Below are 18,157 nucleotides of genomic sequence, written 5' to 3' on the forward strand. Positions count from 1 at the left end.
ACTCCTCTAAACCAATCAGATTCGAGTAATTTTGCACGGCTGACGATTAGTATATGTAATTACATGATAACGAGTGCAATTCGAATATAATTGCACGAGTGATTTTTTTGTTATTCATTTTCCGAGTCCGAAAGGACGAGGAAAATTCGAAACAAAAAAATCATGTGTGCAATTTGCTCTCTACAGGATGCAATTAACGATTAATTGCTCTCTCTGAGGGAGTGCCAAATAAGAAAAAATAAGCCATCGTGCGATTACATACAATACTAATCAAGCATGGTGACGAAAATTCACATAATGTTATGTCATATCTTTTTTTTCAGCAAGCCTTTCTTAAAAAGTAAAGTTTCAGAAGAAATTACATTCCTACCTACAGTCAGCCAATGCATGACAGAATTAGGTATGTGTTTTGTTTTACATACTTTTTGCAATGTTCAACTCTTCATCAATCTTTTTAATAACTAGTCACATAGATGCAGAACAATTTTAATCACTTGATCAACAATGTTATTCCTTTATGCACAGTGACAATTGCAGTCCCAGCTGGCACACAACGTTGTTTCAACGTTTACCTAACGTTCACAACGTCCATATAACATTAGATGAACGTTTAAACAACGTTGTGTGCCAGTTGGGGTTGAGTCCCAAATAATGTAAAAATTTTTTTTAGAAAATCGAAAAATCTAGGAAAAATAACAAGATTAATTGCTTAAATCAATTAATTTACTGGTTTTTCATACTTTGTTTGAAAGGTCTTGCTGCAGAAGATTCATCTGATAATATTAAATGCACCACAGCTGAAGCAATATCCAAACTCTACACGACTCCATCAAGAAACAGAGAGCCAGTACATGGTGAGATTACTATAATTTAGATTATTTTCATACCTGTAGGTAAAAAGAGCCATTGAATAATTCATGATATGCCACGGCTATTATACCAATGGTAGAATTTCATTTTCAAATTTTTGCTTTAAAAGTTTAATTTTTTGATGCTCTTGTTGTTTATCAAAGAAATTTATTAAAATAAATCTATTGTCGATTTCATGGACTCAAAGCAATTAAGAAAGTCGTTAAAAAAAGATAATTATTCGAACGTTCGATTATGGGAGTGTTTTATGTGAATCGTTCGATTCAAAAAAATATATCAGCATATTACATTTGGACACTGTCATTTAAATGGTACAAAAAATAGCTGTTTTTGCACCATCTTTACACCCCTGACTAGTTTTGAAAATTAAAGACTCGTAAATGTCTACTAGACCCTACACTGATACCTGTGGTTAAGTTAAAAGGTCCGTTTTCGGACCCATGCTGGTCCCGTAACTGTAAAAGGTATACTTAAAGAGATATAAGCTTTTGAACTGCGGTCCTAAAAAGGACAATGAATTGTCCTAACTGAAAGGATAATGAGTTATCCAAGATCATTAAGTCTTGATAGGGTGCTCCGATCAAGTCGAAATTTGGTACACATGAAGAACCTTATCCTACAACAAGATTCCAACTATAAAATCTTGTAAAAAGGTCCAAAAATGGACAATAAATTGTCCTAGATGTTGTAAAGTATGGGCAATTAATTGTCATCAAAATCAACTTTAAAACAAAAATTCATTCAAGATCCTCTCAGATCAGGCTCTAAATATCTCAAACATGAGATGATCAAAATGAAAATTATTGAACGGCCCCTCTGATGGACAATCTGTTGTCCTAAAGGCAAATGTATTTAAATTAACCACTTTTTGTGCTCTAACGCTAGGGATTCAACCATTCTTATCTTTTCCAAAATAGTGCCAAAACTATTAGTTTATATAAGCTAAAATTTTGCACAAAACTGTATGAATGGTTTACAATTAGTGTCCAGATAACAAATTTTGGTTATTTGGTCCCAAAAAGGACAATAAATTGTCCTTTTTGTAAAATATAACAGTTAAAGTATGGACAATTAATTGTCCTAAATATGGACCATTTAACCTATATCTGACTCTAAAACAGCTACAGCTGGTACTATTATACCCCAAATCATGATAAAAACTTGAGGGATAAGTCAAAACGGGCCATTAAATGGACAAAATGTTGCCTTGTAGTTGCGGTAAAAATAGATAGACTATGGAGCTTTTAGATATCATTTGCAGGACAATTTTTTGTCTAACTTTAGACGCTTTTACATTCAAACTAATTTAGTATTTCTTAGTTTATATTCTTACAGTATAAATTAGGAGAGTTGTTCCACTCTTTTTTTATTTATAGCTCACCTTTTTCTAAAGATAAAGAAAAAATTCCTCTTTTGAAGAGCTAAAAGACAACAATTTGTCCAAAAATGGACCTTTTATCTGCCCATTTTACTTTTCACATTACAGGTTTTATGTTTAACCATAGTGTTTTTGTGTTAAAGATCACTTGATAGTTTCAGTTTTGACCACTTTCATAATTTAGATACTAAAACTAATGTAAAATTAAGGACAACTTTATTGTCCTATTTTGGGACCCAAGAACGTAAAAAGTGGGCCTTTTTACTATTAGGAGTTAAAACAACCATTCAGCGTTAGTTTAAACTAGGTTTGGTATAGACTAAGCTTAAATGGCCCTTTTTAGGACAATCTTTTTGTCTGGACAACAAATTAGCCATATTTGGGCCATTTAACCCCCTGGAGTGATTTTAACCATCTTTAACCCTTTCTAATGTTAATATAGAGGTTTTCTGAGATTTTCCCTAATTTTTGATGTAATTTGGGCAAGTTATTACAAAAACCTTATTTTAAGCCATTTTTGGCATGGTGCATGATTTGTACCATTTAAATGACAGTGTCCATTTACACAATTCATGTCTTGTTTTTGCCTCTAGGTATATAATAAAACATAATATGCAATAGGTTTTAGTTGGTTATTGGATTCATTAACCCTCGGTGATGTATAATCAATATGAATATTACATAGCCTCGGGTTAATAAATCTCAATAACCAACTTTTATCTATTGAATATCGGCTTATTAAAATTACTGGCTAAAATACTTTTATTCGTATAAATAAATGGGATATTGGTTCAAAAAATGTTAGATAGTGCCAGTTCAGGAATCAAAATAATATGCTGATATATTTTTTTTATTATCATAGGGGTGAAACATATAAAAGCAAAACCTCCCTGATGTATAGACTGGAGTCGTTTATAATGCGTGTAATACTGAAGTATAGGCGTTATATGATAATATGATTATTGTTACGGGATTTAGTTTGTATAAACGACTGGAAAAATCCGGTGTTCTGGCCTTATAGATACCCCGGCTAGCTAAGCAAAACTTTTGGCGTGGCGAGAAAACAATTTATCGAGCAACAGCAAACTCTCAAAACAAAACTAACTCAAATGAAACATTTTTAACACATAAAACCACACACAGTTTCTTTTTCAAGAACTTTTTTTGAGCGCAGTTGAGCGGGAAAAAATTATAATTGCAATATTGACACTTTTCTTTTGTTTTGAGTTAGTTTGTTCCCTCCATTATTTTTTGCTTTATCTCTACGATGTCTGAAATAGTCGTCTAACTTGCTTGACTACCTGACGTATCATTTCAATCGTCTAGAAAAGTTTTTTTGAATGTCACTTTTACATAATTATTTAATCTTTTTAGATCCACAACCAGTATCTACAAAATTTATCAAAGAATGTATTTCAAAAAGTGAAATATGCAAATCCTTAGCTGAGGTATGCTTCTCAAAATAATTTAAATTGTAAAGTTCTGTTTTAGCAAAGTGCATATCCCCATACGTTCTATTTTCCTAGCTTTAACTTGGTCTGTTAAGGCCGGTATCCACTTTCGCACGAAATGGGCGACAGTTTTTTTCTCTACCTTTTTTTGCCTAAAGAAAAGATTATGTCATAAAAAAGTTTCGCGCGAACAAAAAAAAAGTTGAAGGAAGGTCAACTTTTTTCAACCGTTACGTCAATTTTGACCAATTGAATTGCTTCATTTTTCAACCAACCAATGACCTTACAAAAACGTTAAAAAGTTTTCGCTCATTTCGCGCGAAAGTCGAGACCGGCCTTTAGTGGTCTCTTCTTTATCAAATTCTCGGATCGACTCTTTTCCCCTATGAATAGGTCTCAAAACTGACAAGTTCAACACAAAATTGACTTAACAGCACAGATTAACTTTGAACGGCAGAACAATGAAGTTTTGTTATTTTCCATTTTTAGTGTTTAGGGCAAGCGTCCGATAATTCAACCCGATATATTCTCCTCAAAGCACTTTCTGCACTATCAGACTCGAGTAAGTGTAAATGACTTGCATAACTATCTCCCAGTAAGATTTCCACAACAAAAAATTGAAAAAGACTCAATGTTGACTTTTCAACCAATTCAAACAGAAAATTGTGATGATTTAAATATAAAAATATTCAGAATGTTTAGGCTTTTTACCAACTGTTCATGGGTATTGTTATAGATAGCTTTATCCCTTAAAGGGACATAAAAGTAGTAAAATGTAAACATTACGTGAACCACGTGTCATTAAAGAGAACAATTAAAATCACATGTCCAAAACAAACAATTGAAACAATCAAAGTTAGCCATATTTGTTTTTATTTTGTATTTTGACATGTGACATTTGTTTTTATTTTGTATCCCCCTCCATACAGTTTATTCACTAATTTCGTCAGTACTTTTATGCCCCTTTAAGATGTCATTATGTTTTTATCTCACTAGAATTGACATGTGATGGTATGCTACTTGTTGGAGGTGCATCTAATATTTGTTTGCACTTGAGCCAGGATGTCAATGATTATAAGTTCGTAATTTTCTTGTATATTTATTTTACCCCGTCTCGATCTGCTCTATTTTCCTTAACATTTTTGGTGGGTTTTTTAGTACAGAGTGTAATTGCAATGTTTAAATGTTGAAGCTTAAAGGTTTTATTTTTACTTAAGTGTTCCCGTTTCATATCAGACACATATTTCATATCAGGACAGTGTCTGCCTATTGTTACAATATGCTGATATAAACTAAAAAATGTTATTCTTTTCCTCTTTCTGACCAATCTTGCTCCACATACGTGTCAATCCAATGTGAAAAAGGTTATGAATTAAGATTGATGAGTAAGCAAACGATATCACTCTATTCAAAAACAAAAACTTCGAAATATTCGAAATTTGCTTTATCATTCTTATTATTCGATTCAATTGTTTTACTCTTACAGGTTGCTTTTCCTTGGTGTTGAAACTTTATGGAATATTCTGGAATATGGTTCAGTTGAACAGGTACTGTGCAAACAATTTTATTATATAAATACCAGTGCCGTAGCAACTGAGGGGCGATGGGGGGCTATGCCCCCCCCATATAATTTTTTCAAAAATGGTCATTTTGCAAAATGCAAAGATTTTCTTTTTTACACTTCTTTTTTATAAGAACAATGAGGCTCAAAAATGCCAAAAAATAAGAACAATTTAAGAACAGTGGAGAGGCTGAAGTTAGAGAGTTATAGCAAAAAGAATCACTGGTTTCTAAAATCCTCTAAATAGTAAAGTCAATAACCAAAACTTGTTTTTTACCTTAGAAAAAATAACAAGAACAATTAAAGACTCAAGTGCCAAAAAAAAAGAAGGCCCCCCCCCCAATATAAAAATGCTTCCTACGGCACTGAATACTCTCTCATGAGATGAACGAGATGAAACAGTGCACAAATTATTTTATCCAGCTTACTACGTCGCAATGTTACAATTATAATCTCTTTTGCATATCATATTTTGATTATATTTTGATAGACTTTTTCGGTGTTCTTTTGAAGTTCTCCTTAGTAATCTTTTTTCACTCACAGGATAACATTTCCTTTTTTTTGCTTTTAGATCCAAAATCAGCTATCCAATCTTGAATGTTTGCTGTAAGTTTTGATTGATCTTCTCATTAACTATAGTTGTGCCGTTTTTCATGGAATTTTGTGGTATTGTCACACTTGAGAATAATACAATCAATAAGGTCATAATATTTGAGAAAAAAGGGAAATTCACCGGGAAGTTTTGAAACCACAATCGATTTGTAACTGCTCTAAAGTAGGTTGGAGGGGTAGAGTTTTAACTCTGAGTTTTAACGCTAGACTTAAGACTTGGGAAGTTAGGATCTGAGGATCCAAAAGTTCAGAAATAGTCCAAAAAGGCTCAGAACATAGCCTAGAAGTCTGCCAACCCCTCCCAAATTTAAATATTCGATTAAATTAAAGAGATAGCCCAAAATCGACTTTCTCGCCGGAACTTTTAAATCTTAAAAAGCGTTAAAATAACCGAAATTCTCAATATATTTCAACCATGATTGTATTTTGTATATTGTAGTCGATTTCACAAAAACTAATGTTCCGTTGGACATCCTTAGTTGAAATCTCTGAGTAAGATATCAACAGAATGGAAATCAAAACTATATACACGCGTTTTTTTTATAAGAATATATTCTATAAAAATTATCAGGGTGAAAATTTGGCCAAATCGTAAGAATACCCTCTAGGATTAGTTTTAATCAGTCAATAAGAATAAAACTGTCATTTTTCAAAAAATGGGAAAACAAAAGTGACACAAATTAATTAACAACAGAGATATAACAATATAGATACATTCTTTTGTGCATGTATACGTATATTAGAATTACTCACATATAAGCTGTCTAGAAAGGAAATTTTTCTCTGAAATGATAAGAATACGTTAAGAATATTTCACCCTCAATTTCTTAAGAATACTTGACCCTCAGTCTTTTCTTTTTACAGAGCTTTAAAACATACATTTCTGACACACATTTGGCAATGTCACAGTCACGCAGATCGCCAATTACGTAACGATATATTCGTTATCATTACTCTGGTCATATCAAAATGTCCTGACGCACCTCTTCTGGAAAGTGGGCTTGTTCACGTTATTGCATCCTATGCAAGCTACCCTGAAGTACCCACTCGTGATCAATCTATGCAGTTGCTTAAATTCTCAAAGCATCCAGAAGATTTTGAGTTAAAGAAATTATTTTTCAATGCTATCAATATTCTCTGTGTGCATCCAGAAGCGAAGACAATGGTAAAAGCATTAAAGAGAAGTCAAGTGATGCTTGCTTTGTATTCCTATGTTATTCCTATTAAAGAACCCATGCCAAAGGTAGATTTATATTTATCAGAACCTAACTATCAGGCTTCTAGAAAGAGTTTACTTTATATAGACCGATTCCGTGTGACGTCATTTTCACCAACTATCAGCTATTTTTTATTAGAAATTGTAGAAAGATTATGTACAGGATGGTTTAGTAACAACTTGGTAGCTCAAAGTCTTCAAATATCTCCCTTTTGGACCTGCATATAGTTTTTTTGTTTCGTGGGTGAAATTTATGTCAGTTAGAAACAGGCAGCTTGCTTAAGGTTTGCTTGAAGATAGCGCCTAACTGGATTTTGCTGAATCGGTCTATCACTCATCTTCACAAACTTATAAGTGAATTAATATTTATGCGCCGATCTTTTTTAACACAATTTTTCTCCAAAAGCAGAAAAGCAGCTAAATGAAATGTCAAAATAATTAAAAGAAGCTGGTGAATTTGTTTAAAAATATTTAGCTTGCAATAATTCCTATAGCTGATGGAAAATACCCGACCTTTTATTTCAGGAATGGAGTTTATCCGAGTTTGAAGAATTGCAATTGCATGCGATGGCTGTGTTGGCTGTTTATGCTTCCATTGCATTAGAAGATCATGTTGAATTGCAAGGAAATGCTCGTGTTTTGGCCATGCTTGATTGGTGTGTTAACGCAGGTTAGTGTATTTACGTACGGGCGTAGTGCAGTGGTAGAGCATCCGGTTATGGTGCGCAAGGTTGGGGGTTCAACCCACAGCCGGGTCATACCAAAATGGTACTTGATGCCTCTCTGCTTGATGCTCAGCAATTAAGAGAAGGGTCAAAGGTAAGTGGAGTAATCCAGGGAGGGCGCCCTGCTTTACCTTCGGGTAGATAGCTATCGAAAGAGGAGCCTTTGGGTTGCCTCCAACTGCGGTCGCAGACTTCTTACTACCGGCGTATACCATTTGTATTTTGCACTCGATGTAGAATCTTTTTACCCGACACACCTAATGTCTAAGATACCCCTGTGTCACAGACCCGCTGGGAGCCCAGCCCTACTGGAAAGATTGACAATAATCTAATCCCCGGTGGGAAAATACCTTAAAATTTCAGCCCCACTTAGAAATTAACTTTTATTTCATCCCCATTCGAAATTCAATGTTTAAAAATTGCACTTCAAAACAATTACCACTGAATTTCTTAACCTTGGAACAAAGGAATTTCTATCCCCATTGGGATTTTAATCGGAATTTTTATCCCCAATGGGAAAAAAGTTCCACTGGGGCTGTGAGACAGGGGATTTCTAAGGGTCGAGAAAATCTTCATCATCTGGAAGGTTTAGAATACGGAAGAGAGACTGCGTCAAGGATTTTGCATTGGGAGGCCCAAACACCAGCCCTCGTTTTCGGGGATTGTCGGATCCGATCAAGATATTTTCAGGCTCACGCGCAAGGGTCGTTGAGCCCGACTGGTGATGCGGCGCATCAAATGGCCGACTATCATTCCTATCCATTGGGCCCACTCCTTTAGAGCTTTAGCGTAGGTGCCCGCCAATCCACCATCGGAATATCACAAAAGTACACCATAGGTAAAAAAATGGGATAAGAGATATCAGTTAAAATCCCTAACAAGACGACTTTTACAAAAAATAAACTGTTAGACTTAATCCGCAATTTAAATGTGATGCAAAACTTAAGCATTTGTGAAATTAAATCTTTTACTTGACCCCTTCGGCCCATCGGGGACAATAATCCCATTAGATCTTTCTAGAATGCATATTAAATAAACTTCAGTCGGAAAACTAAAGTAATTATTTAAGGAGCGATGGCCAAGAAATTTTAAAGGCGTCAGCGTCTTAAACCATCAAATTATCGAAAGACAGCTTAAAAATTCTAGATTACTGGGCTATCCATGTGAAATATCGACTCTATCTACTTCGCGGGCAGAAACTTTCGCGTTTTTCGCGATTTTGATCCTTTTTCGCGAAAGTTTCTGCCATTAAACCTGAAAAACGCGAAAGTTTTTTTTCGCGAAAATAAACTTTCCTACTCAGTTTTGCACTGTTTGCTAAATTTCTGCGTGTTTTATGAGTTTTTGTTATCAAAAAAGGTAAACTTTAAATGAATTCGCGAAAGTTCTATCTGTGAAATTTCGGCTAAAACCATAATTCGCGAAACTTAAATTTGCTAGATTTCGCGACTTTTTGACTTCGTGAAACTTTCTGCTCGCGAAACTTTCTGCCCTGAAAGTATCTATCGAATACTAGGGAGTTTTATATAGTCCTTTAACTGTGATATATATGGAGTTTAGTAACTTTAAATCCATATTTTCAGATGTTTATTTGCTCTAAACTTACAAGCTTTTGATAATCATTAATATCAACAAGATAGCACTAAAATGATGATTTATGGGTATTGTGAACTAGAAATGCAGAGAAATGCAAACAAAACAGCCGAAATTAATCCGCGAGAGTCGCGTATATCACGCTCATCAAATTTGAATTTGGGACCCTGTACCGTCTTTTATAAAGTGATTTACTTCATCAAAACTGTTTTAAGAATTATTTGAAGAATTTATTCAACATGGAGAACAACACAACCCTGGCCACCTTAATATCGACAAAAATCAGTCACTTAGAATCCATCGTTGACAATATCTCTTTCTTGGTGTTTAAAATCTTACCAATCTTGATGGCATTGGGAACGTTTGGGAATCTCTGGATTATTGTATACTTCATCAAAATCAATAAAAAGAAACTGAAAAAGATGTCATCTTATCATTTTTTCATCACTCAATTAGCCATTCCCGATTTCATAATATGTATTGGATTTACTTTTGTAATTTATTCAGACTCGATAACGTCATCAAGTTTTGGTGAATTCAAATGTCATTTTCTACGTGATTTTCTTCTAACAATTTGTACTGTTGCTTCCTGTTGGGTTCTAGTGTTTCTTTCATATGCAAGGTATCGAAGTATAGTTAAACCTCTTAAACGTCAAATTAGTAAGAAAGCTTTTTCCTTTATTTGTGTATTGGTGTGGATTGTTTCAGCTCTGGCAACTTTGTATATTAGCATTGATCGAAAATATGATACTCAACACAATGTGTGTTATTATGCACATCCGACAAACATGGTAATTTACGAATTCTTTTTATTCATGCTCGATGCTTTTATTCCCATTGTTCTGATGGTATTCTTTTATCGGAAAATTTTTCATCGAATGAATGAAGATATCAATTCAACCATTCCAATTTCAAGTCAACGTAATAATCAAACAGCTTTGAAGACCATTTTGAATTTGATTATAATTTATATTGTATGTGTATGGCCTGGTAGGATTATTTACATATCTTTGGAATTCTATTATATCTACGTTATACCCAACCTTCCACCACGTGCTATATCTCGAAATATTTTCAGTAAATACCGAGAATTATTTTTCACCTTATCGTATTACGTTTTGATTATGAATAACATCTTGAATGTCTTTGTGTACTTGAAAATGATTCCTGGATTTCGACGGTTCGTATTCTGTGTTTTAACCTGTGGATTTGTCGGCAAAAGGAGATAAAGTTCGTAATGAGTGAAGGATGTTTTCCAAACAACTATTTGCTACCCAACTGAGCAAGAGGGTCTCCATTGATGATCTTGAAATTTAATGACTTCAACACTTCAACAATCAACAGTACACAGAAATTCAGAGGATTTCTATATGGTCCATATTTCACATTATGATATTAGCACTAAATTTAAACACTCTCAAATCTGTAACAGTTTTATTTAAATACATACTCTAATACACGATAATACACAATAAACAAAATATACTATTTTTTTGTTTTCTGTCTTTCACAGTCCTTTTTTTAACCGTGGCTGAGCTTGGTCAAGCTCTAGTTTTGACGGGCGACTTTCCATCTCTCATTTGTCGAACTTATATAACAGATGACATAGAAGAAAATCAGGCGCAAATTCGACCGTTAAATAATTGCAGCATTTCTTAAAGAAGTTATTAGATGCGCTTGAACCAGAAATCTAATCTTCTGTTTTCAGAGGAATTTGGTGGCCATGGTAACAGTTTCTATGGAGCAGGTGGTCGTGGCAGTAAGCGTGCACAAATGAGATACTGTATTCGACTATTGAGGTCCATATGTAACACTGGTGATGAAGAGATCCTACAGGATTTGACTGATCAAGGGATAATCTCTCAATTAGTTGGTAAGTAACAGTAAGGAAATAAAGAGATGTTCTACCTTAAGGGAACTTTATTTGGTGGGAACTAATTTTAGCGGGCAGCAAATATCCTATAATTTTTTAATTTTAGCGGGAACTTATTTTAGCGAATAGTGAATTTTTTTTAATTTTGGCGGGAACTAATTTTGGCAAATGACAGCGTAAATCTGTTCTATTTTGCCTTATTTTGAGCAATTTTGATGAATTTCAGGGGTTATTTAGGCAAGAAAAACAAAAAATTAATTTTGGCGGGAACTTATTTTGGCGAATTTCGTCTAAATTCGCCAAATCCGCCAAAATTAGTTCCCGCCAAAATAAGTTCCCTTAACGTAATAAAATTACATTACTACCCTTCTCTACCCGAATCTTAATCCTTAAACCCCTACACTTGATCAGTTTACCATAAGAGTTAGCTAAAATCCCGGAGGGGGGGGGTACTTAGGCAAATGGAGGGTACGGTATGTGCCCCCCTTCAAGTGTATATTTTTTGGATTTCCAAAGTCCCGCTAAGGGTCGGAAAAATCCGAAAATCAAATTTCAGTCCCACTAAGGGTCGGAGAAATAGGAAAATTTCAACTTTTTACCCCCGGAAAGATCGAAATTTGGTCAAAAATTGTCAAATTTGTCCCGCTAAGCGTCGTAAAATTCCCAACATTTTCCTTTGTTTTCTCCTTTTTAGTTCCGGTAAGGGTCCAAAGGTCGAAAGTCGGGCGGCACCCCCCGGGGCTAAAATTAAGAGTTGGTTAAAATGTTTACTCAATATGGTTTTTAATACTTTGTTACGTTACATAATTCCCGCCATTATGGAAACAAGCGTTCGAATCTGTAGAGGTTACTTTAATGGGATAAACTTTCGCGGGGACTTAATTTCGCGGGGACTTAATTTTGCGGGGACTTAATTTCGCGGGTGACACTATTGGGTGGCAATATTTTCACGATTTTGTGACTTTTACTGTCAAATCATGAAATATGCATTATATTTACGTTTCTTTGGTGCAAGTATCCATTGAAATAGTATTTATTTGACATATTTTGAGTTTTGTTTAGAAATATTTCGCGGATGAGGCCGTTCCAAATTTCCATTGGGATTTAATTCCGCGGATTTTCGCGGATGACACCCAAATCCCCAAAATCTGAGAAATTTAATCCCCGCGAAAGTTTATCCCATTAAAGTACCTCTTACGCAAATCAAACATTTGCTTCCATAATGTCAGAAGTTGCGTAACTTAACAAAACGTGAAAAATTCTATCCCCCATCGTTCTAAAGCAAATCATCAGGTTATCAAAATTCATAGTTTGGCTACCCCAGAAATAATCTATACCGCCTATGTCAGAAGGTCAACCTCTCTGAATTTTTAATGAATTTCCAGAAAACCATTTCTTGAATTCTGGCAAATTATTGATAAACCCCATCGGATATTATAGATTAAATTTTCTTTCTGCCATGGCCCATTTTCTAATGTTGACCTATTTCTTTTCACCTTTTCAGCCATTTTAAGTGCATGCAGTTCCAGTACAGATATCAATGATGCTGTGGATATAGAATTGCAATGTGATATGCTGTTCATTTTAGCCATACTATGTGAAAGTGATATACATCGAAAGGTAAAGAATGATACTTCTCTAAAACCATTGTTTTGAACCACGGTTATTGGCCCAGCGCGCAGCGCAATGGATCTTTAAAACACAACTGGTCGAAAAAAATTGACTTTGTCGGGGCCTATGCGCGCAATTATCAATCGATGATTCCAGGCTAAAATCGAACTACCTGACTTTCTATTGTGCGCATGAAAAAAGCCACATATAATTAATACCTCCAACTTATATGGTCAAATCTTTCTTTCTTACTTAATTAGTAGAAAAAAGTTTAAAGTTATTAAATCTTTATTGCTCGCCTGACTCGAGTTTTCAAATTGAAAAAATTCGCTCCTGTTGTATGGCGATTCTGCAGCGGAAAAAAAATGGTGACAGTGCCAACACTGCTGGGCCTTTACGCCGCTTAGGCTTTCTTGTGTATTTTTGAAAACCCCTTCCCACAATAGTGTGTGTCTTTTGTTTATTTAGAGAAGAAGGAGCTCGAATATAAATGAGTTAAATTTCGCGTTGATTAATTTTTGCGAATTTCGGCAAAATTCATTCCTCCCGAAAAATTTAAAATCATTTTTTTTTGCCAGAACTTCAAGGGAAATGAAAGAATGTAGGTGAAAAAGAGATCGATTCGCGAAAGAAAAATTTACAATGTCTTTGTTTCTACAAGAGTAATTAAATGCTTCATATTGGCTATTTTACATTATAGTTTTGTTTTTGTTAGGAGTTATTTGGTGAATCAGGTGTCAAAATGATGGCACAATTTATGACCAAATATTTCACCGTCACCAAAGGGCCAGTTGAGAATCATAAGCTAGTTTTGTCCACCGTCGATTGTATATGGTAAGTAATTTTTTAGCGAGCACCTCACTAAAAACCGGGATTTTTCATCTCGTTTCTTAGTGAGTTCCACTTTGACGATTTTCGAAAAATAGAAGCCTTTCAAGTGCTTTGACGCAAATTCGATTTTTTTGCTACTGCAGTAGCTTCGAAAGTTAAAAGTGACGTATTTAGTGTTTTTAGTATATAAGAATTGAGGGGAAGGATTCCATTGATCATGTTCTTGCTTAACAGCTTTATTGCACCGTTGACGTTACCTTTCGACATCTTCATCACGAACTCATTTCGATATCTTTTAATAAACGTTAAATAAAATTAAATTTTAATAAATTTTAATAGACGTTAATTGCGTAGAAAAACGCGGGTGAGGTCTAGTATAGGCTAGTAATTCTCTTTCTTAATTGCCGTTATTTTTCTCTTATGATATTATTTCTTTAAAAGACAACCTTCCTTTTATTGTTTTCAACTCAGTTGATGAAAATTTGACGGAATTTCGGAAATTGTGAATCCTGAAAATTAGAATTTAACTGTCCGAATTTTAGATTAGGCAAAAAGCGTTGAAATTTCCGGCAAATTTAACGAAAACCTCGAAATATTTTAAGGAAACTTTCTGTGATGGAGTTTTGTTTTTTTTAGATAATCTGACGGGGGTAAAGTGACTAAATAGCGGGAACCCCACCCATGAAACAGTCACCTTGATTTTTTTTTACAGCAACAAACTTACTAAAAAGGATTTGTTATCAATCTCGTTCCCAGAGCCACTTGCACCAGTATTTAATTTTACTGATGGACGTTCCCAGCTGGCACACAACGTTTTTTCGACGTTTATTTAACGTTTATTTAACGTTCATAGCGTCCATATAACGTTAGATGAACGTTGAAACAACGTCGTGTGCCAGCTGGGTTGGCACAACCATACGTGAGTGCTATCGAAGTCATAAAAAAAACAAAACAAAGAGACTTGGTTCGAGTTTAGCTTTGTTATGTGATTTATGTTATGAGTTAATTTAAGCTATATCGGAATTTTTTCTTTAGGTCGACAGTGATTGGTTGTTATTTGAATGAAATTTGTTTGTTGGAAAAAGAGGGTGCTTTTTTGTTATTGGACCTTCTTGAAGTAAGTATTTAACACTATAGTTTGAAAATCTCGCAATTCTTTGTAGAATTAGTCACTCAATGTAATATTTGACAATGAAGTTAATCAAGCATTTATTCATTCCAACCAAAATAGCTCGGAACGTAAATGATTGTCTGTCAAAATAAGTAAGTAAGTCTGCGACCGCATTCGGAGGCAACCCGAAGGCTTCTCTTTCGATAGCTATCTACCCGAAAGTAGGGAAGGGCGCCACTCTTTCTCCCTTGATTTCTTCACTTACCCTTGATCCTTCTCTTAATTGCTGAGCATCAAGCAGAGAGGCATCAAGTACCATCTTGAATATCTTTGGTATGACCCGGCTGGAGGTTGAACCCACAACCTTGCGAACCATAGCCGGATGCTCTAACAATGCACTATGGCCGCTTTGTTAAAATAAAGAACTGTATTTTCTTCTAATACTACAGACATGTCCAGAAAAGATGCAAAACGTGGTGATGGGTATCATTGTTGATCTGATGGAAAATAAAAATGTAAGTTATAGACCGGAAGTAACGTAATTTCCTCCATTATGGAAGCAAATATTGGAATCTCTAGAGAAAATCCCTTTCAAAAATTTTACTTTCATTATAGCGTAATCTTAGGTGCCAAATAAAGGGCCCCCCGGAAAATTTTCAAAATTTTAATAAACGGGGGGACCTAATTGCCGGGGAGGTTGAAAATTGTAATTACGAAAACCCTTAAAATAAGTTAAATATAGGCTAAAATCAGGATATTCAGAACAGAATAAGAGACCTTCTCTTTGAAAGCTAAAAAAATTCTTAAAAATTAATAAACGGGGGGGGGGCGAGTCCTAATAAGGTCCAGGAGGATAAGAATTGGTAAGTTTATTATTGGAAAGATTTTTAAGGACACGGAAAGAATCTATGGTCTCTCTCTATCTATTAAATATTCATACCATACTATACAAAATTCCATTCGTTTTAAGGAGTGTGATAGGGTGTCCACTCTTCTTTGGAGATGAAGTTAGAACAATTGAGCTTAAAGCCCGAAAGGCTAGAGTGGAATCTCTGACCTTTCCCAGGCAAAAAAAGTGAAGCCACTTATTTCTCATCCAGGACGCATCTAGCAGAACGCGCCGCAATGATGACGACAGATTGTATCTAGCGGTTCTTTCCTTTTTGAAGACTGCATTATTTGAAATCTAGTGATAGATGTTACTTTCAATTCAGCGTGTGTTTGAAAACCACGCGCGAGCATTCTAGATGGGTAATAAGTAGCTTCATTTTCCATCCAGGAGTCTCGAGTCTAGCCCTTCGGGTTTGGAAGTCAATGGTTAGAGACCAATTAAAAGTAATTCCCTTAAGAGTGCTTTCTACATGGTAACAAAGAAGAGTGCACGCTTTTAAATTGAATTGACTTTAGTACGGTTAATTTCCGTACCGTCTGGAAGCTCTCGAGACTCTATTTCATTGATTAAGTTAGTGATTAGAAGTTTTGGCTTCTACATTCGTTTTTCTAGTCTAGCATGCTAGACGAGTAATTAAGACACAGTTGAAAATAAGCAAAACAAAAACGGAAGGGATAAATTGTAGTTTGTACAAACTGATTATATTATCCTGTATAGTAACAACCATCGTATTATCTCATAACACCCATATTATTGTATTACATGTATCATAAACGACTCCAATCCAATTTTCTTATTTAAAAGGATAATCAGATGGTTTGTAATATTTGGCATGTGGGATCCTTATATTGTCCAAAGCAAAATCTCAAAAATTTTTGCCTAACTATTTCCAAAGTCGATTTATTTAAGTTACAAGTTTTTGGCTTTTAGGATGAAAACAACAGAATTTCAACGAAAGAACCGTGTCAGAACCCATTTTCAAAAATTTCAAATTATGATACAGTTGAACTCACTTAATTCGAAATCTCAAGGGACCGAGAATTTTGTTCGAATTACATGAGTTTCGAACTAGATGAGTTTTCGTATTTTTGACCTAATTCGATGAAAAAAGTCTTTCCCAGGTTTACTTTTGAACTTGATGGACTTTTGAACTTGATGGATACGTCTTTATTGGACATACCATCCTCCAAGTCACGGAGAGCTTCATATTTCGTTTTTAAAGTGACTTCTTTTTTATGTTTTCTTTTTCCCATCTTGTCTTGAAAAGAAATGGAAGGCAAAAGTAGAATGGACGAGCTCGGCAATCGGATATAAAAAAGAAAACATTCGATTGGCAAACAACGTCAAAAACGTTCGATTGACAAAATGTCGAGTTTGTCAGCTTAAAAAACTCAAACCTGTGTTTCTGTAATCTAAATATCTTAAACCATCTGATTATCCATTTAAGACATTGAAACACTTGGGTATATGGCGTGGTGATGAGAACAAGACGATCGGTAAACTGTTGGTTGATTTGTGGACTGGTGAAGAGAAACGATTGAATGTACAAAGAGATGACAAGGGTGTCGTCACAGGTTCGTTGTGTTATTTAAGGCCGGTCTCCACTTTCGCACGACATGAGCGAAAACTTTTTTGACGTTTTTGTAAGGTTATTGGTCTCCGTACGGGATTTTTTTAATCAAACAGACAATGCGTACAGAGTTTATTACGAAGCGATAAACGTGAGATTCTGGCTTCTTCTACGGCTTCTCCGTAGCGACGGTATTTTTGCAACTCTTTTAAAACCCTCTGAATAAGCATCTGTCTTTTATTCTAAATAATATGATAATGGGCTTTTCCAGAAAAAATATTTACCCCCACTGCTGAGGATTTAGATTTTTCGAAGTATCGAACCCCCTGGATATCCTACTTTATTACTCCTAAAAATATGCTCAACCCCCTGGATATCTTCTCATATAAAGATGCTTGCCCTTGGATATCGGATTTTTTACTTAAAAAGACACTTTACCCCCTGGAAATCCCCTCCCTTGTAGATATTTAACCCCCTGGATATCCACTTTTGAACAAAAATCGTTAAGCCTCGGCATATCCGATATCCTCAACAGGGGGGGGGGGACACGGACTATTTCTGGAAAAGCCCAATATCACTATCTACTGCTGCTCAAATTAGGATGATAGAAATCATCACACTCCGCATGTAAGTGGTATCGATATTCATTTGGGTACCAGAAAATTGATTTATTCTCCAGAGTATTCTTGACCGAGAAAGGACGATGTTGCTGATGAGGTGATATTTAGAGGGTTTGTTTTTTTAAGAAGCCCATAGACCGATTCTGTGTGACTTCATTTTCACCCGCAATCAACCATTTTTCTGAAAACTGGTAAAAAAACTATGTACGAGTCGATTTAGTAGCACCTTGATAGCTCAAAGTC

General features: G+C 35.0%; 2 protein-coding genes across 4 annotated transcripts in view; one reads left to right on the plus strand and one right to left on the minus strand.

Moving 5' to 3' along the window:
- The window catches only part of LOC136824151 (universal stress protein Slr1101-like), a 104,965-nt gene that overhangs the window by 29,347 nt on the left and 57,461 nt on the right, over nt 1-18,157 (minus strand). The window lies entirely within an intron of this gene.
- LOC136824211 (cilia- and flagella-associated protein 69-like) overlaps nt 1-18,157 on the plus strand; it is a 36,364-nt gene that overhangs the window by 8,854 nt on the left and 9,353 nt on the right. For both annotated transcript variants that reach the window (XM_067080389.1, XM_067080390.1), the window contains exons 5-19: nt 324-400; nt 753-854; nt 3,623-3,696; nt 4,189-4,261; nt 4,696-4,777; nt 5,186-5,246; nt 5,832-5,866; nt 6,737-7,115; nt 7,614-7,758; nt 11,115-11,279; nt 12,784-12,899; nt 13,606-13,724; nt 14,757-14,838; nt 15,282-15,347; nt 17,172-17,298. In XM_067080389.1, the coding sequence (XP_066936490.1) occupies nt 324-400; nt 753-854; nt 3,623-3,696; nt 4,189-4,261; nt 4,696-4,777; nt 5,186-5,246; nt 5,832-5,866; nt 6,737-7,115; nt 7,614-7,758; nt 11,115-11,279; nt 12,784-12,899; nt 13,606-13,724; nt 14,757-14,838; nt 15,282-15,347; nt 17,172-17,298 (1,703 nt within the window). The remainder of the gene's footprint in view (nt 1-323; nt 401-752; nt 855-3,622; nt 3,697-4,188; nt 4,262-4,695; nt 4,778-5,185; nt 5,247-5,831; nt 5,867-6,736; nt 7,116-7,613; nt 7,759-11,114; nt 11,280-12,783; nt 12,900-13,605; nt 13,725-14,756; nt 14,839-15,281; nt 15,348-17,171; nt 17,299-18,157) is intronic.

Source organism: Clytia hemisphaerica, unplaced genomic scaffold, assembly GCF_902728285.1.
Source record: "Clytia hemisphaerica strain Z4C2 unplaced genomic scaffold, Clytia hemisphaerica genome assembly, whole genome shotgun sequence".
NCBI lineage: Eukaryota > Metazoa > Cnidaria > Hydrozoa > Leptothecata > Clytiidae > Clytia > Clytia hemisphaerica.